The following is an 18,554-nucleotide window of genomic DNA, read 5'->3' as shown; positions in this document are numbered from 1 at the left end:
GGAAATGAAAGGAAAAGGAAGAAAAATAAATGAGAGGAAAAGTATACTATTCACTACTCTTGAATCCTTATTTTCTTCACTCTTTTTCTTCAAACTAAACAATGAAAGGGAAAAATTTTTAATTTTCATTTCCTTTCCTTGGGTTCCAAACAGAGCCTAAGATTCGGGTCTGATTTGAAATTTAATTTTTTGAATAAAGGCGAAAAATTTAGCTTATTATCTTATTTTCGTTTTTATTAAAAAAAATATTAGATTTCAATTGTAATTTTTAACTTTTTAGATTCCTCTCATAGTGACAAAATAATAATCCTTGAAAAGTCAACGAAAAACTAATAAATGTGAAATAAATTTAAATAAATATAAAAATAATAATTCATTTGACTTATAATGCCAAACTAAGCCTTAGATATAAAGGCGTCGTCCCGCTAAGCGAAATAAATACTTATTTTATACGAAGACTTCGTTTTGTTAAGGAAAATAAGTATTTATTTGAATTAAAAGATATGTATTGCGTGAGAATGATCGATCTCGTAAAGTGAAAAATAAGGACTTAAAAATAAGAACGTTAACGGAACTGGCCGAAGTGGAGCTAAGGCTGCAAACGAACCGAGCCGCTCGCGAGCGGCTCGCAGCTCGACTCGTTAGTGGCTCGTTCAAGCTCGGCTCGGAAGTTAAACGAACAAGCTCGAGCCGATTTTTTCAGCTCGTTTTGTAAACGAGCCGAGCTCGAGCTAGGATAAGCTCGGCTCGAGTCGGCTCGCGAGCCGAGGTATATATACTTAAGTTTAAGATTTTTATTTTTATTTCATAATTTGTTTTTTCCGTTTTCACTTTCTAGTAAACCAAGGGAAACGAGAGCACATGCACACCAATACACCCCCGCTCCATAGTAAAATGAAAGATATATACCTTCACAATCAAAATATTTTTGGTTGTATTAGGCTTATGTGAGGATATATATACATTTTTCGTTGGTTCGTTAAGGCTCGTGAACAAGCTCGAGCTCGAGTCAAGCCAAGGCCTGCTCGGCTCGAGCTCGACTCGTTAAGTTTTCACTGAGCTCGAGCTCGAGCTCGTGTTCGTTAAAAACTTAATAAACAAGCTTGAACACCGTAAAACTCGGCTCGGCTCGGCTCGTTTGCAGCCCTAAGTGGAGCCATAAGTTTTGGACTGGTCCGACATTAGGCCTAATTGAAACCCAGTGCAATGAACTCAGTTTAAGGCCCGCTATCCGGCCCCAGTATGGTCCAGCACAAGCCCAACTATGGATTCCGTACGCCATGTGGGAGTGTCCTCCCTTTTGCATGGCACGGCAATTTTAGTTTTTTTTTTAATCAATTTTGTATTAAGTTTTTTTCCCTAAATTTTTATCACATCATTGATCTCGTCTTGAATAATTAAAAATATATACTACCAAAGTTACAAAAAGCTCAATCTATTATGAACTTTGATCTATATTTTTATACTTTTACGATTCTTCTTTTTAAAATGAACAATGTGAAGTAAACTTTATAAAAACGATAATTGAAAGAGAATAAATTCTTTACACCGCCGGTGTAAACATTTGTTTCCTCCAAATTAATTGCATTGCGACACGTGTCAAAATAGTGGTCTCAATTAATAAAATATGGCGACGTGCCGCAATGCAATTGATTTGAAGGAAACAAATGTTTACACCGCCGGTGTAAAAAATTTATTCTCTAATTGAAACTATAATGCACTTTAACTTTTTATAAGCCAAAAAAAGTGGAGGAGGGGATCAGCTATAGTGTACTTAACTTTTATTACTACTTTACCTAAACCACTTAGTGGTGTGTGTGTTTGTGTTTTTTTTTAAACATATGGAAAATGGAGTGATACTTCAATGTGGAGTGATCACTAACCAATTAAAGTTATCTTAGTATAGTTTATAATATACTCCTTTTTATGCCATTATTCAAGTGGCAATATTTATTGTGGTTAATAAAGATTTCTTTTACTCTATCTGTTCTGAAATAAAGGTCATTTTTCGACACACGCTTACAAAATTGTCTATATCTCATAATTTTTTGGGTATTAAACAATTTTGATATTTTCTAATATTACTAAGGATTGTGATTTTGGCACTCAAAAAATTGATAGAGGGGCTCCAAAATTGAACCGTGTTAATACACAAAACGACATCATTTTGGAGCCCCTCCATTAATTTTTGGAGTACTAAAATCAATTTCCTATAACTAATCAAAATCTATCAAATAATATCTATATTGAATATAAAAATATAAACATTTTTTCGAAAGCTCCGAAATAGTAAAAGTAGACTATCATGTAGGAACGGAGCGAGTATTATTAGAGTGATTAATAAAAAGATTAAAACCATGATAAAAGAAGGGGAGTGATTTTCACATTTCTATTTTTGATATCCAAAGTTCATTTTTTGTTTTTCAAGTATTCATTGAAAGTGCATACATTCTTTTTTGCTAAAAAAAAAAAAAAAAGAGTGTGAAAATAAATTTTCTAATCGAATTTTTTCCCGAAATGGAAAGAAAATTACTGCTTAAGGGGCCGATCTCACACGGGCAACTGGCAGAAGTCAGAAGATCCTCCACGTCGTCCCGTACATTTTTTTATTCCTCTCTCTCTCTCTCTCTCTCTCTCTCTCTAAATATCTCGGTGGCATAGCTATTATTCCTGTATCTATATCCGAAATTCAGAAAACCTACACACATATAAAGAGAAAATTGTTGAGAGAGAGAGATATCACGGTGACAAGGAAAGCAATTGGGATGGCTGCGAGCGCGCATCCGTCGGGGAACAATCAAGAAGCCTCAGGCCACGCGAATGGCGCCGCCAGTAACGGCTGTTCCGTGCCCCACGACAACGCCGTCGTGGGGCCCACCCAGGCCGCGCTCCGCCACAACCCCGGCCTCGCCGTCGAATGGACTGCCGACGAGCAGTCCCTCTTGGAGGAGTTGCTCACCACGTCAGTAATTTTACCTACCCCTCTCTCTCTCTCTCTCTATATATACGTATGTATACGTGTATATGTATATATGTATGTATATGTGTTTTTATATACACGCATATTTAGGTATACATGGGGATTGTTTAACACCAATGTTATTCCTTGGTGTTCTTTCTGCTGAATTGTGAATTATGGTTTGTAATTATAAGAATCTTGGATCTTGGCTGGGGTTTGTGTATATTCAGTTTCATAGTTATTTTTTGGTTTTCACCGTTTTTTGTGTGTGGATATATTGATTTCTTATTAAGGAAACAAACCACAATCAATTAGGGACTAGCCCTTTACGATCAGGAATCAAGCCAGGAACAAAACCTGGTAACCAAGATGAACAGAGCAACTACAAGCAGCAAAATCCTTGGGGTAAACATTCAAATGAAAGGCCAAAGGAACTCTCCAACCGGCTGCAAGGAGCCTGTTACTGTAATTGTCCTTTCACCCTTCTCCAAGTGCTGATAGCCTGATACAAGCGCTTATCTCACCATCAAGCAATTATTTGGTGCCCTGGGGCACCGTCACATGACTCACGTGGTGCCAAGCTCCTTCAACACCAGACATTGATGTGGGGCCCATGTACTTTGTCTTGGAACCCACATCAATATATGGTGGTGGAGGGGTCTGGGACACCACGTTATGGTGCCCCTAGGGCACTAACCATCTACCAGACCAAGCAAAGAACTATGAAGACACCTTTTTCTGAGTTTGTGGGTCCCATGCCAATATGATCCTAGCCACCGTACTTGTCCCAACATTATGAACATTGCTTGTTGTTCTAAAATCAAACCCTTGTATGGTATGGGTTCCCAATATCATGAGGAGCGAATTCGAGAAGAAAAATTAGGGTCATAGATCCATCCTTTCTGCGCCGCCGGTACAAGCTCTTTGAGTCAGATCAATTCTTTGCTGCAATCATGTCGATTCACCCTTGTCGCAAACTTCCATTATACTCTCAGAAGTGAGTCGTGTCGAAGTTCTCTCCCTTCTTGGCTTTGTTGCATTGTCTATTCCACGATACATCTACTTTGTTGTCTGTCCTAATATACTTCTCTCTACAAGACAAAGTGACAATGCGCATTGAGGTGAGTAGGCCTTGAAGACTTGACTTCTTGAAAACAGGAGGTCACCACTTCCATGCTGGTAAACACAATGTCCTTCTCCTCCAGCACTTCTAGAGACTCTGGTTCTTTCCTGTAAATCTCTTCCTCTCTCTAGACATATGATATATCTTTCCATGGGGCCGTTAGATTAGAAAAAATGGTTATGCTAGATAGTGAAAATGGGAGAAAGTAAAGTGAGAAGAAAATTTATTTTCTTCCACGCGTTTGATTAAAATAAAATGTTTTGTAAGAATCTTGCAAGAAAATATTCATAGTTACTAACTTACTTGTTACATAGATTCTGGATTATGATAGGAAAGGAAAAATTATGGGAAACCCTAGAAAATAAAACTTTTTTGTGTTATGTAATCATGCTTAAATGGGCTGTACAAGAACATTTACTTTCTAGCGCTTTCTACTTTTTTCACGCCAATCAAACGCAAAAAAGGATTATTTTTTTCATTTTCTATCATTTTTCGTTCTAATCAAACGGACCATTGGACCGCTTCAACTCTTGCACTTCCATCTCCGGTGGTCTCTTGCCATTTGTGTACCTAATTTAACTTTCCGGAGGGCTTCATAACCAGTTCACTCTCCGGCTGCTGTTCTATAACATTAACCATGAATGAGTTCTATTGTCAGGTAATGAAACAATATCACTACCAAATAATATCCAAGTTTAATCTTCCAAGCTACGATTCTATATTGTGTGTCTGCTCAATGGGTTGATGATAATCATCTGCTGACATGATGTTGTAAAGTAACCTTTGGTTAAATATACATGAAGGAATTTGATTCTAGATTGAAAATTGTACAAAACTATTCTTCGTAAGGTATATTCAGGACGTTAACCTTAATTTTTAAGCACAACAAAAATTCAAAATAAGTTGTTATGATTATACTACCTAGTTTTATGTTTACTAGAAGGATATGACATTGCCAGTACACTGTTAAAACCTTCCCTTGTCATACTCTTAGAAGTTCTTTGGAATTCTCGTTGAGGTAATGCAAGCGAGGTCCGTATTCATGATTTGGCAATGCTTCCTTTGCAGATTTGCCTCAGAACACAACATTGTTCGCTATGCAAAAGTTGCAATGCAGTTAAAAGACAAGACAGTTCGGGATGTGGCACTGCGGTGTAGATGGCTGACCGTAAGTTCTTCAGTTTCTACTGGTTTGTTTCTTCTTCCATTTTTGGTTGATACAGTAATTCTTTCTCTTTTTTTCCTGGTTAAATTATGTGAAGTGCAGAAAGGAGTAATCAAAGCCTAGAATGCAGGTCGATTCGGTATGGACAACAGGAAGGGGTATAGAACATGATACGCCGCATAATCTTAACTGGGCTTTATAGATTACAAAACCGCAATGTAGTTCGATAACATCCATTAAAGTGACCAATTATTTTCCAAATTGTCTATGCGAAAACATTTCTTGGAGCATAATAACCAATTGTTTTACATTTCGTCTTGCCGAAAATTCTCTTTAGATTTTTAGTTTATTCCACTTGCTTTTGTGGTGTAACTTTGTGGGATCGCTTCTATTGATTTCACTGTTTTACTCATATTGTGTGTTGCAATCCATAAATCGTGTTAGCAATTCCTAGTAACGCAGTTGTTAGCTGAGAAGAATATCTTCAGTACTCAACTTGGTGCAAATCTCTTTGCCAACTAACTTAATTGTTTGTTGGGGCATTCAAAACTAACCAAAGTTTTCAGAGGCGAAAGCGCTAGGCAAGGTGATTGACCCTCCATGGGGCGAGGCGTTGGGGCGTAAGCCTTTTGATTTTCTAATTTTAAATAATTAAATTAATAAAATAAATTAAAAATAACTCAAAAAATACAAAAAATACGGAAAAATGTACTAAAATCAACAAAAAAAATATGTTGAAGCATAAAAAAAGGAGCATTAATAAATCCAACCACAGCCGAGAGAGAGAGAGAGAGAAACCCGATGGCTGAAGGGCCGATGGCTGTTGCTGAGTGCTGAAGATTGAGGAAGAAGTGATGAACGAAGAACCCTATCACCCAGAAACCCTAGGTTTGATGTCGGCAGTTTTTATTGTAGTCGTAATTCGTAAACCCTCCTTTCTTGCTAGGTATTTATAGGGTTCGATGAAATTTTAATTAAGAAAAATTACAGAAATTATATTATGAAATTATTACACCTAAGGCATACGCTTCTTCTGTCGAGGCGTGAAAGGCGTACGCCTCCGTGAGCCGCAAAACATTAGGCGTACGCCTATGAGGATCAGAGTCCCAATTTTAACGCCTCCGGGCGTTTTGCCTACGCCTCGCCTTGCCCCGACGCCCCGGGCGAGCCCCAACAACGCCTTTTAAAACCTTGAAACTAACAATAAGGGAAATGCTTTTTTGTTTGAGTATGAAACCACAAACCTCACAAGAGTGAAACTTATCATGTGCCAAAACTTGACGTCAATTACTTTTAGTAGTCCTTCATAGGTTGTTTAACTCACTTCATGAAAACTTGATTAGCAAAAAATTAGGAATTTAGGATGATGATCAGAATTTTGAGAAAACTTTTATGGATTTTACTTTTTTAGCGAGTAAAAGCATTGTGGGTGCAAATGTCATAACCTTTTCCCATTGTGTTCCAGAAAAAGGAAAACGGAAAGCGAAGAAAAGAGGATCATAACTCTTCAAGGAAAAACAAGGACAGAAAGGTGCGCTACCTAGAATTGTCCAATCATTTTATTTGCTTTGCTTTTGCCTTTGCTATGCATGTGCCTATGTAGGCCAAGTATGTTTGCATACACTGTTGAGTGCAAATCTTTTTGTGACTTGTTCTCTCCCTTCTCCTAACTTGAATTGTAGTTTTAAAAGAGCACTCCTATTACCATGTACATCATTTGTGGACCTGTGTGCCTGTCACCTCTAGTGTATACTACCTCTGGAAAATGGATAATTGAAATAAAGTCTCTCCCCAACATAGAAGGAAAGACCAATGTTTTGAGGGATAACCATGACTCTGTTGACAAGGTGTATTCACTGTTAGGCTGTTAGCAATACGCAATCAATTCTATTCTTTATTGGGGCCTGGAGTTTATGATGTAGAACTATTGTTTACTTCTCTCTTCAGATAACCTAGTAAAGTTATCCAGTACTCTTGGAAATTGAAAGTGTGAGCTTTGAGGGCACGTACAGGTGGTTTTTTTGCTCCTTTTTTAATTTTGGGCATCTGAGCCCGGCAAGCAACTTTCTAGGAGGGTGCTCTTTTACAAGTCATTCTGCATTGAGGCATTTTGGTGGGAGGATATGTATGGTCACATGCTTATTGTGCGTGAGAGATGGCCTTTCAAGCTTCCAAATAATATTTACTTACAGTTTGCCCTTTTGCATTCTCTACAACTTGAGCGCTCACTAAGGGTAATTCATATGGACAACTGGCCTTTCAAGCTTCCAATTTTACAATATGCCCTTCTGCATTCTTTCCAACATGTGTGCTTGCTCACTAACTTGTTAAATCAAATTTGCCATACTCCTAGCTATTACATGTTTTTTCCCTGAACAATATTCATTCTGCAAATGAACCAGTTGGACCTTTTTATTCTTTTGACAGCCTTTTTGTTCACCCAGGAAAAAGTTACAGATCCTTTGTCAAAGTCAGTGTCTCATGCTGTAAACCGTACAAATGGTCCTCCATATGCACAGTCGATGCTCTCTATGGAGAATGATGATGGGATCTCATTTACAGGTTGGTCATATTCTTGTCATTCTAATGAGGAAACAAGTCCTAGGTTATCGTAATGACACAATCGTGCACTCCTATGTGTGTATTTAAACCTTATTGGTTATACAGACAGTGTTTAAGGTACAGAATTTTCACAGTAGGTAGCAACTGTTATCTACTTTACTGTAGTTCCTCGCTTATGGTGACCCTTGTGTGTTATTTTTGTTTTGGTGAAATTTTATAACCTTCACCAAGCAAAGGCTGGATAAGAAGTTGGAAGAAGAGAGAAAAGCTTGATATGAGAAGTTAGGGAAGGTACACCTATATGATATCTTAAAGTAGTGGTTACCCCATGATGGTGCTAATGGACTCGTGGAACTTCTTCATTTTAGCATAAGTCTTAAGAATTCCGTTTGGGGCAATTCTCAACATATAATGCTGTTCCTCATTCAAGCCAGGGTCTTTTCCTTCACAGCCGCTGTAATTCAGGCATATATGCCAAGTATGTCTGTTGATGAGTTATTGGCCAAAAGATTTATAATAATGAAGGTTACGTAAGTATATGTATTCACATTAGATTGTGTTAGTATTTTTGCCGAAAGTGCAGAGGGTAGGAGGAGTGCACATCCTTGGATCTAATCCTGGCGTCGAAGGAATCTCTCCTTTTCTTGGAGATCAGAATCTAATAAATGCAAAAGCTACACAGAGAAAGAGAGAATATAAAAGAGCATGATGGATAAGAACTTGGGAGGGGGATGAGTTCTGAGACACTCAATGAATTAAAGAGAAATTATCACTTCCTGTCGAATAGATTAACAGGAAAACTGGTTGTTGGTTTACGTCTTTACTCTTAAAACGTCTGCGGGAGTCCATTTTATAGAGGCTTAAATATTTAATAACGCCCTAAGAACACCTAGAAACTGAAAGCTTGACTTTAGACATACCTTGAAAACAAGAAATTTTACTACTAAATGAGTTGGAACTCTTTAGGTTGTTAAAAAGTTGATATCTTCCCCCTTACTGGAGATAATCTTGGCTCTGACAAGTGAAAAGCTTAGGTGTCAAAAATGTGATGTTGTGTCCACCTTATTGAAATCTGTTTCCTCTTTCAGTTAAGCACAGAATTTTATGCTGTCATATGGTCTTCCTGACAAATATAGATATTAGCAAGACATAGAGAAGCAAACTGTGCCTTGCCCCCACAATTGTCTAATTTGTCTCACTAGCTTCTCTCACCCATTACTTAATTACTTGGAAGTAGCTTTATTTTAACCATCTGAAGTTTGTTGGGACAAACTTACCAGTGTTGTCTAGTGCTGGATTTTGATGTGGATGAATCAAAATAATGAGATATGCATTGTGTTCTCCAAACTGAAAACGGTCTAACTTGTGGCTGTTCAAGTAGGGTTGCAATTTCATGTTCATTTGGTAAATTTCATCAAAGCTGAAAAATCAGGCAGTTGTCATCTCCCATTTGTCTTGGGATCAATTTGCTTTGTAGCATGATTCATTTTGACTTTTACCTACAGGCATTATTTTTACCAGTATTATGTTACTGGAAGTGATGAACTAGTTCAACCCCCCTATCCCCTTCTTTCTTTTTTCCTTCCCAATTTATGAAAATTATGTGCTAATGATCGTTGGCATTTACGTAACCTGAAATAAGTAACCATATACTGACCTTATTAATTGTAGTATCACTTATATTTACCAATTTAATGTGACTTGCTCAATATTTTCCTTTGTATTGACCACGTATATTATTGTCATTTGCAGCCATTGGTGGTTTGACAGGACAGCTCCTCGAGGAAAATGCCCAGGCCTTGGACCAAATTTATGCAAACTTTGCATCTTTTAAGGTAAACTTGTTTTTCTACATAATGGAAAACTGTTAAGAGTCAACAGAGCCTTCTTCATCAACTTCTTTGTTCATGGTTTGTGATGCAGATACATGAGAACACCAATCTTTTCTGCCAAGCTCGAAATAACATCCTCGCAATCTTGAATGAGTATGTCAGATTCTCCATTTTCTTTATGGTTGTCTTGTCATTATCAACACAACATTTTCATAGGCTCGTGCTCAAACATCGACTTCAAACCTAATATGAAGCTATTAAGTTCAAAAGTTTATTAGCCATTGTTTTCACCAGTTTTGTTCTAATCTCGGATCTCCTTTTATATTTGTGCTCTTTCCCTGGGATCTTCTTCAGGAGATTCTTCAGGTCCTTTGTTTTGTGGACCATCCAAAAGGGTGGGTATTAAAAGTCCTTTGGGAAGGCTTAGTAAGAAGAAATTCTCTTCATCTTTGCCACTCATGATCAGAGAGCATATCTGCCGTAATGCCTAGACTCGTATTCAGTGTAGTTATACCTCTATCGCTTTAAGAGTATTATTGGTCTATATAGCCATAGTGGAAGGATCACCATTGCTGACCTTCTGAACTCCATATAGCTTAGGAAAAATGAAATAAAAAAGCCTGCTATGTGCTATCATCCCTTTGAAGTCCACCAATCCCTATCAGATGAGGACTTTATGCATTACTTGCAATATTTTCCTCGCAATTTCATAGTTGGCCGATTTATGAGGGTAGCCCTCAAGAATCTTAGATTATGCTCGGACAGTAATTGCACATCAACTCTAGGATGTGATAAGGAGTTCAGTGGATTGGGAACGAATTGGGGGATGGTGTTGTGCAGTGGTGTGCAGAGCACCGTGCTGCGCACGTCAGAGCCGTTAGATCGTGCATTGACGGCGCGGATCTCATCTCGGCAATGAACGGCTCTCGATCGATGGTTGCTGAGATGAGATCCGAGCCATTGGATGCACGATCCGACGGCTCGAAGGTGCACAACACGGTGCACCTCATTGCACAACACCAACTCGAAGTCCGGAATCGGGAACATTATTTGGTGGTGCGTAGATATTTTGGGCACTGGAAAGAAGTGAACGAGATAAGTGACAGTAGCTGACTGCCTTGAAAAAAAATGTCAAGCGGTATGCCAGCAGCTAAAACGTTTCTTTATTTTGTGTTGTCTAAAGGCATCGCTGCTTGATGCTAGCATTACCAATTATGTAGTAAACAGATTTCTGTTTAAAACAAGTACTACTTATTATCTTCTTTTTTGCCCTTTTCTGTCCCACTCCCACATTCTTCTTACTGTCTGTACTTGTGTGGGAGTACTGCGGGAGCTAATGATGTATCAATCTCTCTTTTCTTTTTTCGCTTCATTTTGCAAGACCTTTTATGTCGCACCAATTTGAGAATATGTTTATTTGAACCTTACTTGAAATTTGACAGTTGTGCTTTGCGTCTCCTAAAGGACTCCATACTGCACTTTATATAAGGTTTGAATGCCATTCGAGTATCCCAAGAATTTTGGAATGTAATCGAGCTACTTCATTATTGTTGGTTGATGACATGAAGTAGACCTGTGTTGTGAATTTCACTGAAAATTTCCCTGGAAGTGGTCTCCATGGAAAAACCTAACGCACCCAGATTAGAGTTTAACATCTGTTCTGGATTTGCAAGTATTGAATTTTTTTTGCTTGCATGGTTGCAAGGATGTGTGCATTGAAAATGGCACTACTGTGATAGGATTGTTGCAAAGCTAATTTGACCTCAAAATATTGCAGCATGAATGACATGCCAGAGATAATGAAGCACATGCCGCCACTTCCAGTAAATCTGAATGAAGAACTTGCTAGCTCCGTCCTCCATCTGTCACCCTTGCAGAAGAATTCATGATCCCAGCTTCCCCTCCAACTCTTGGTCTGAGGTTGCGATCTTTTTTCATAATAGAAGCAATAAACTAGCGCAGTTAGTTTATTGGAGTGCCTAGTGTTTCCACTATTTTAGATGCAGGTGATCATGTTTTAGTGCTTAACTTTCTTTCTTTGTGTTTTTTCCCCCTATCTTTTTCACTTGATTGAACTGTAGGAAGTAGTTTGTAGAGTATGTGTGAATACTACTAGTTCAATAGGCATCTTGGTTTTGTAAATGGTTTCAACTAAATAGCTGTTGGTGTTAGGTTTGTTGTTTCAGTGAAATAAATGCACTAATAAAGCATGTGCCAATGCATTTCCCAATATAGCAAACGATTTCTGATTGTTTATTCTGCTGAGATGTACCAAAAGCAAAGGCATTTTGCTGCTTCATGAGTTGTTTTTAAGAATGGGAAGTTTAATCCCACTGCTCTTTTAGAGTTTCATTCATTTGGGCCTCTTGAGTTATGTCTTTCCTTTTACGACTTGAACACTGATACTGTTTCGGGAGACCAATTTACAATTTTCTCACCAAACAAACTGCAATGGAGGCAGGTGTTCGTTAAGGCCATGGAACTCGGAAATGAAACCAAAGGCTCGCCATTTTCTTAGAAAATTCTGGTCTTTCGCTTTAGCTGGTGCTTTGATGTGACTTCAGACATCCGCGAGTTATTTTAGTAATGGTTCCTCGAATGCGCATTAGTTGGGTAATATTCCGAGTTACTTGAAGATGCAATAGGAGAACACGGAATAAGAAATATGATGCATCACTCATTGTTTCTCCAGCAGACAAATAAACGGCAGATTAGTATATTTCCTCATTTCAAGTTTTCCATCCCAAGCAGTACAACTCATTAAGAAGATTATAGCAAATTATTCCCCTTTTGTTTCTTGGTCATTTCTTTCTTCTCCACCATCACAACCATATGTACTGAAAGATGCCCTCTTTCGTAGTGATTTGGCTTTTATCTCCCTCCATCTCCAGGCCCCATGATAGCATCACTTAAGGGAGTTCTCGATATCAATGACAAACCTGTAATTCACATCCCCCTTTATAAGCTTCTCCAAAGCTTCATTTATGTACTGGATGGGAATAATCTCAACGTCTGGGTATATACTGTGAGCTGCACAGAAATCCACCATTTCTTGCCTCTCCTTAATGCCGCCCGTTGCACTCCCGGAAATGGATTTCATACCTGCCAGAGAAAAACCATAAGGTTTGCAGTTCCCAGTGCAAACCTGTCTTGTCACTTTCTAATATGAGTGCAACATTCTCCTATTCGAAAAGCCTGTGATTCCCATCTGTGGGCACTTCCAACTGTGTAGTGACAATATGGAAACACACGAATCGCAAGACACAGCTGCTTAATGGAGAATGTCCTGAGACAGAGAGGAGAGTTTGGGGCTGAGGATGCTGTGCACATATGCAGAACACAGATCCTTTGCGCTCATAGAACCATGTCTCTGCCTTGATGCATGCTCACAGTGTAGCAGGGATTTTTAAGCAAACGACGTACAATTTCTACTGCTGTGGGTGCAGTGGGAACTTGAACAGGACAATTGGGTTATGAAAACCCGTGCCTGTGTTTCAACTACATATATATAAGAAGTGCTACGAAATTACCACTTATTAGACTGATAGGACTGAGCTTGACTTGAGTTGGGACACCCACCACGACGAGGGTGCTGCCAGTCTTCAACAGTGACATGTATGGATCAAACGGGTGGTCCCCTGATGCCGTATCAATAATGAAGTCAAGTGATTTCACCATAGCCTACATGCAAGAAAGAAGATGGCAATCACCGTCAATTTACCGAAGACAAAACATTACCAGGATAAGTGGTGAAACATTGTGTCTCAGCTCTGTACTTATGTTTGGATGAGGTCTAACTCTAATACTCCACATTGAGTCCACAACCCAGTGTTGCCACACTGCATTTGGGAACAATTTTATTGGCAAATTATCTTTTAGAAAACCCAAAACCTTTCTGGGACATTAAACAGTTTTGCTGATAATCAGTGATCCTTTTTACCTTCATCTGTTCTTCATCGGAAGAGATCACGAATCCATCTGCTCCAAGCTTATTAAGGGCTTCATCTTTCTTGGATAAACTCATGCTGAAAACAGAAACGCTCAATCCGAATGCCTTGCCGAATTTCACAGCCAAGTGACCCAGGCCACCAAGCCCAATCACTCCTAGGGATTTTCCCGGTTCGTTCATTTTATGGCGCATCATTGGGCTGTAAACGGTGATTCCTGCGCATAGGAGTGGTGCTGCCAAGGGCAATGGGTAGACATCAGGTATCCTGGAGCAGTACCTGTGATATTTACCGTATCAACACAAGCACAATCTTTAGAGCAGTAGAAAATACACTTAGTGTATGTAACCCGGAATACAAATCATTCTGGCACAAGAAATGGGAAACGAAAACCTGGAGCAAAATGCGCTCTGAATTGTGAAGTGATGGAATTGGCTATAAAATGATAGTGTTATAATGTACTTCGTTCAAGCGATTAATGTCTAATGAAACTCGGTATTATGATTTCTGAGGATCATAACCTCTTCTTCTTCTTCTTTTACATTTTCTTCTGCATTTATGAGTTGATTATGGGGAATCGTATTAACGCCACAACGTTGGGGAAAAATAATAGAGGCATTTCCCATGACTCAAACTCGCATTGATCACTCTATACGAGCATCAGTGCACTTCCTGTTTTGGTGGCGGCAGAAATAGAGAATGGCGAACGAAGAATGGGGAATGAACAGCCAGCCTTACCTCTGATGAACTACAATGAAAGTCGAATATCCACCCTTTGTGATTGTACCATCCACATCAACAGAGCTAAAAGTACGGACGACTCCCTTCGAGCAGTAGACATCCATGTACATATTACAGTACTCACAATCTCTACAAGAATTGACCAAAGTACCCACTCCAACATGATCTCCAACCTTGAAGCCTTGAGCATTGGAACCCACCTCTTTAACGATTCCAACAATCTCATGCCTGTTTTTCAATGCATTATGTATCAGTTCAGTACGTAGTGCATTGACCGCTGTTATATATCACCTATGTGTCTTACTATTCAACGAAGTTGAATAAGTGGCACGATATTTTTCTCTCGCGCCATAAGTGGCAAGATATATTTAATTTGGATTTCTCTCAAACATGAAATCAATCACAAACACTAATACAGTAATTTGTGTATGTATGTACGTATTCAATACCCTAGCTATTCAAATAGGCTTAAGGCTCCCCATCTGCTGCTTCGTTCCTCTAAGCTTCAAACCTTTTTACGTGATCTTTTATAGTTTGTTTGAATAGATGCATATGTTGGGTTATCATTAAATGTTCATGGTGTTACGTGTGCATTTTTTGTCCAAAATCGCGTAGGGGCGTTGCATATTTATAAACCATATGATAGGGGTAAATTGCCCATGGACCAAACTATGGGAGTTAAATGGATATTGCTCTATATTATATACATATCGAATCATAGATATATTTATATAATGGAAGGAAACATTCAAGCAGGCGTCATTTTCATATCATTCATTTCAAATCAAAACAGGAACTGTTAATGATGTTATCTGTGCATTTTAGCCCAAAATCACACAGGGGCATTTCACATTTATAAACAATATGATAGGGGTAAATCGCACATGGACCAAACTATGGGTGATAAATGGATTTTGCTCTATATTATATACATCTAGATATACTTTGTATGTATTGGAAGGAAGGCATCATAGTCATATCATCCACTTCAAGTCAAAAGAATCAAAACATAAAGAAATGGAGCAGTTCTTCGCGCAGGTCTTTCGGAACACTTTATAAGTTTTCCTTCTCCATACACCATGGTATGTCAAGCCCCCTGGCTTCCAAGATGGTTAGCGGAAAAGCCGGTGAATCATGAGAAACTCTTTGTTTGTTCATACAACCACAGCTCCAGGTCGTACATCTTTCTTGAGAGTACAACCTGAAGCAGTGCTTGCGTGCACAAACAGAGAGTGTCTCAAGATTCACCGATTTTTCAGTGACCATCTCAGAATCAGAAGTGCCAGGGAGTTCAACAGTACCCTGTATACAATTACGTTTGCTTGACTGTTTCCTTCCAATATATATAAAAATAAAAAATGACTATATGTACATAATATAGCTCAAAATCCATTTAACCCCCATAGTTTGGTCCATGTGCGATTTACCCCTATTATAAAATTCATAAATATGCAACGCCCCTATGTGATTTTGGACTAACATGAACACGTAATAACACCATTAACGCATGATGACAGAACTATACTCGCTATCTTCGTTTTCTTTGTTCCTCCTAAGTTAGATTGTACCCTCGTAAGAAACGGGTATTATGGTAATTTGTAATGTTAATCCTATTGCATAAATTATTCTTGTACACATCAGTCAATTTAATCTGTACACTTCTTTCATTCGACACATAGTGAAAACTAAAGTGTCGTTCCTTCGTGTTCCTTCGTGTTCTTGATTGGTTTATTCTTCCTGCGATTGTGCGTGTTGGATCAATTTTTCAACAACACAAAAAGCGTAAAAAGGAAAAAAAAAAAAAAAACTTCATCAAAAACACAAATATCTTCATTATTAGACATGAAAAAGGGAAGAGGGAGAGGAAAAGGTAAGGGAAAAACTCCACATACCCAGGCACTAGGGGGTACTTGGATCCTCCAAACCCTCCAAGTTTATCCCTGGTCCATGCAACATCAGCATAGCAGACTCCACAGTGTGTGATCTTCACTGAAACATCATCACTTCCAACTACCCTGTAAATTGTAATGTTCATCTTCCTAAAGGCTAAAAGTACTGTTAAATACTTAAATATGCTTTATTGGTATATACACACAGTTCACCTATGTCATGGAATGGCGCTTTTTGGGGCTGGGTTTGCTAAAATGGATAACTAATATAGTACAATTATTCTTAGAATTCAAACATCAAATATTGATGAAAGTTTGGAAGGGCTCATCGATTCTCTTTCATGAATTAACTTGGGGATTGGCCTGGTGCTCAAGGCCTCCCAAGGTATCGCTAAGGTCTCAGGTTCGAAACTGCTATCCCCTGGCTAGCTTTGTTTTTACAAGGCCCTCGCCAATAAACGGTGGGATTGATCCCGAAATTAGTCAATGTGCGCGTAAGCTGACTAGAGCCTGAGTTGTGAAAAAAATCTCGTTCATTAATCTGCTAATTTCTACTGCAATGGAGCTTGCTTACCTTCGGCTGAACTTGTAAGGGGAAAGAAATCCGGATGGATCTCTGGCTGCCCATCCAAGGCACTCCTCCATTCTTTCATCTGAACTCAACACCTCTCTCTCTCTCTCTCTCTAGATGTGTGATTAATTTGAGTTCAAGCACACTGGCATATATAGGAACAATCATTTTGCCTTCACACCCACTTACCCACCTAATTACACATCCACACTCATAATTGGGATTCATAAACTGAAGTACCGGGGAAAACCAGTCATTTTCCCTCATTTAAACAGTCAGCATTTCTGGCGTCAGCCATGACGTTTAGTTTCTTCGCGATTGTCCAACTTCTACCCTCCTCGTTAACATCTACAGCTTCGGTCCCAACTTTAATTATATAATCCTTCGAAATAACATTCGCTGCTACACTCAATTTTTACTTTGCACTCGCGCTTTCAAAGACGTTTGTTCACGAATTTCTGTTTGAAAAGATTTTGAAAGAAGCTTTTCACTCTTGAGCTCTTGTCCTCTTGGACTCGCATCCCAGAGTCGACGCTATAGCCAACACAGTGAGATCGGCTGACCCCATGGGAGAGATGGAAATACTACTAATTCTATGCTATACATTTATGTTGGTCAAGAAATGAACCACTAGAATTTGTTGATGACCCCACGGGAACTAGGTAATTTCTTTTTGTTAAAACAATTCAGTACTTCACCGCTTCTTCTTTTTTATATTACTCAACGCATTTGTGTCAACTTATGCACACTTTAATTAATTTTTGGGGACTCAATCTCGCCGTCTACTAGCACGGAGCCTGATTAAAGTTGGGGCAATGTCCTGTATAGACTGACCCATAAGAGTTGATAACCTTTAGGAAGAGATTTCGAACCTGAGACCTTAAGAGAGAATAATACACACCTTTGTTAAAAAAAGAGCAGGAAGTTTCATCGCCTTAAAACTATTTGTGTAAAGAAAAACTAGGATTTGAATTTACAACAAGACATCTTAGACAAAATTTAGAGTTTCAAGTGGGTATGAGAACAATTGTGATTCAAGAGAATTTTTTGGGTTACAAAAAATATACTGTAGAAGTATGTAACGCTATCAAAATTGACATCGATCGTCTTCCTATCTACTTGTTTGAGACCCAATTTAATCATTTAGCATATTATTTGAGAGCTATTATTTTTGTTGGTTAAGAGCTAATTTAGAATCGGATTTTTCAAAGAAACCTTTAAAAATTGAATTAACCTATAATTAACAATTATAAACTTAAGTTGAATGTAATTAAAACTCAAGAAAGTTTTTTTGACCCCTTGAAACAATATTTCTGGATTCGCCGTACCCACGGGCGCATTATGTGACTTGAGTCGACTTAAATGTAGCGGGATCTATACAGATAATGACGCGGTGTGCATCACTTTTTGGCGGAAGTGACGAGTACCATACTTGCACTTTCATTTTTAGCAAAATAAAAAACACTAAAGCTCCTCAACTCTACTATTTGAGTTGCAAATGAACCCGTTAATGCAAGGGGATCAACCCTCCTCCATACCTCCAGAGCCGGCCATGAACTAAAATCAAAGTGGCGGCTGCTTGAAACCCCCATTTTTTTAAAAAAAATAATTCAGGGCTTATCCTTTATTACAATCTATCAAAAAAAACTCCAAATTTCAAAGAGGGATACGAATTATAACTTTCGTTTTTGCACCTTCTCAATCGCAATCTTTAACCTTGTCAATCCTACTTCCTCTGTAAATGGGGTATCATTTGTGCCAGAGG

General features: G+C 38.5%; 2 protein-coding genes across 2 annotated transcripts; one reads left to right on the top strand and one right to left on the bottom strand.

Annotated features, from left to right (window-relative positions):
* The first annotated feature begins 2,566 nt into the window (after window positions 1-2,566).
* On the top strand, window positions 2,567-11,895 carry LOC131319389 (uncharacterized). The gene is made up of 7 exons (XM_058349620.1): window positions 2,567-2,962; window positions 5,151-5,250; window positions 6,713-6,778; window positions 7,692-7,809; window positions 9,562-9,644; window positions 9,733-9,794; window positions 11,419-11,895. Exons 1-7 carry the CDS (start codon window positions 2,766-2,768, stop codon window positions 11,528-11,530), a joined length of 738 nt encoding a protein of 245 aa, XP_058205603.1. The 5' UTR covers window positions 2,567-2,765; the 3' UTR covers window positions 11,531-11,895.
* Window positions 11,896-12,324: 429 nt separating this feature from the next.
* On the bottom strand, window positions 12,325-17,621 carry LOC131319379 (probable cinnamyl alcohol dehydrogenase 1). Its single transcript, XM_058349609.1, has 6 exons — window positions 16,793-17,621; window positions 16,222-16,344; window positions 14,327-14,557; window positions 13,582-13,867; window positions 13,172-13,322; window positions 12,325-12,743 (listed from the first exon to the last, which is right to left on the bottom strand). The coding sequence occupies exons 1-6, from the start codon at window positions 16,861-16,863 to the stop codon at window positions 12,547-12,549; spliced, it is 1,059 nt and encodes a 352-aa protein (XP_058205592.1). The 5' UTR covers window positions 16,864-17,621; the 3' UTR covers window positions 12,325-12,546.
* Window positions 17,622-18,554: the final 933 nt, after the last annotated feature.

This window comes from Rhododendron vialii, chromosome 1a (assembly GCF_030253575.1).
Source record: "Rhododendron vialii isolate Sample 1 chromosome 1a, ASM3025357v1".
NCBI lineage: Eukaryota > Viridiplantae > Streptophyta > Magnoliopsida > Ericales > Ericaceae > Rhododendron > Rhododendron vialii.
This window is presented reverse-complemented; position numbering and strand designations above follow the sequence as displayed.

Excerpts from the sequence above, each read along its gene's own strand:
- LOC131319389 (XM_058349620.1), top strand. The coding sequence starts at position 2,766 with ATGGCTGCGAGCGCGCATCCGTCGGGGAACAATCAAGAAGCCTCAGGC. Across the intron at positions 7,810-9,561 it reads TGATGGGATCTCATTTACAG|CCATTGGTGGTTTGACAGGA; the intron begins GTTGGTCATATT and ends TGTCATTTGCAG. Across the intron at positions 9,795-11,418 it reads ATCCTCGCAATCTTGAATGA|CATGAATGACATGCCAGAGA; the intron begins GTATGTCAGATT and ends AAAATATTGCAG.
- LOC131319379 (XM_058349609.1), bottom strand. The coding sequence starts at position 16,863 with ATGGAGGAGTGCCTTGGATGGGCAGCCAGAGATCCATCCGGATTTCTT. Across the intron at positions 16,345-16,792 it reads CCTTACAAGTTCAGCCGAAG|GGTAGTTGGAAGTGATGATG; the intron begins GTAAGCAAGCTC and ends TACAATTTACAG. Across the intron at positions 14,558-16,221 it reads AAGTACCCCCTAGTGCCTGG|GCATGAGATTGTTGGAATCG; the intron begins GTATGTGGAGTT and ends ATTGAAAAACAG.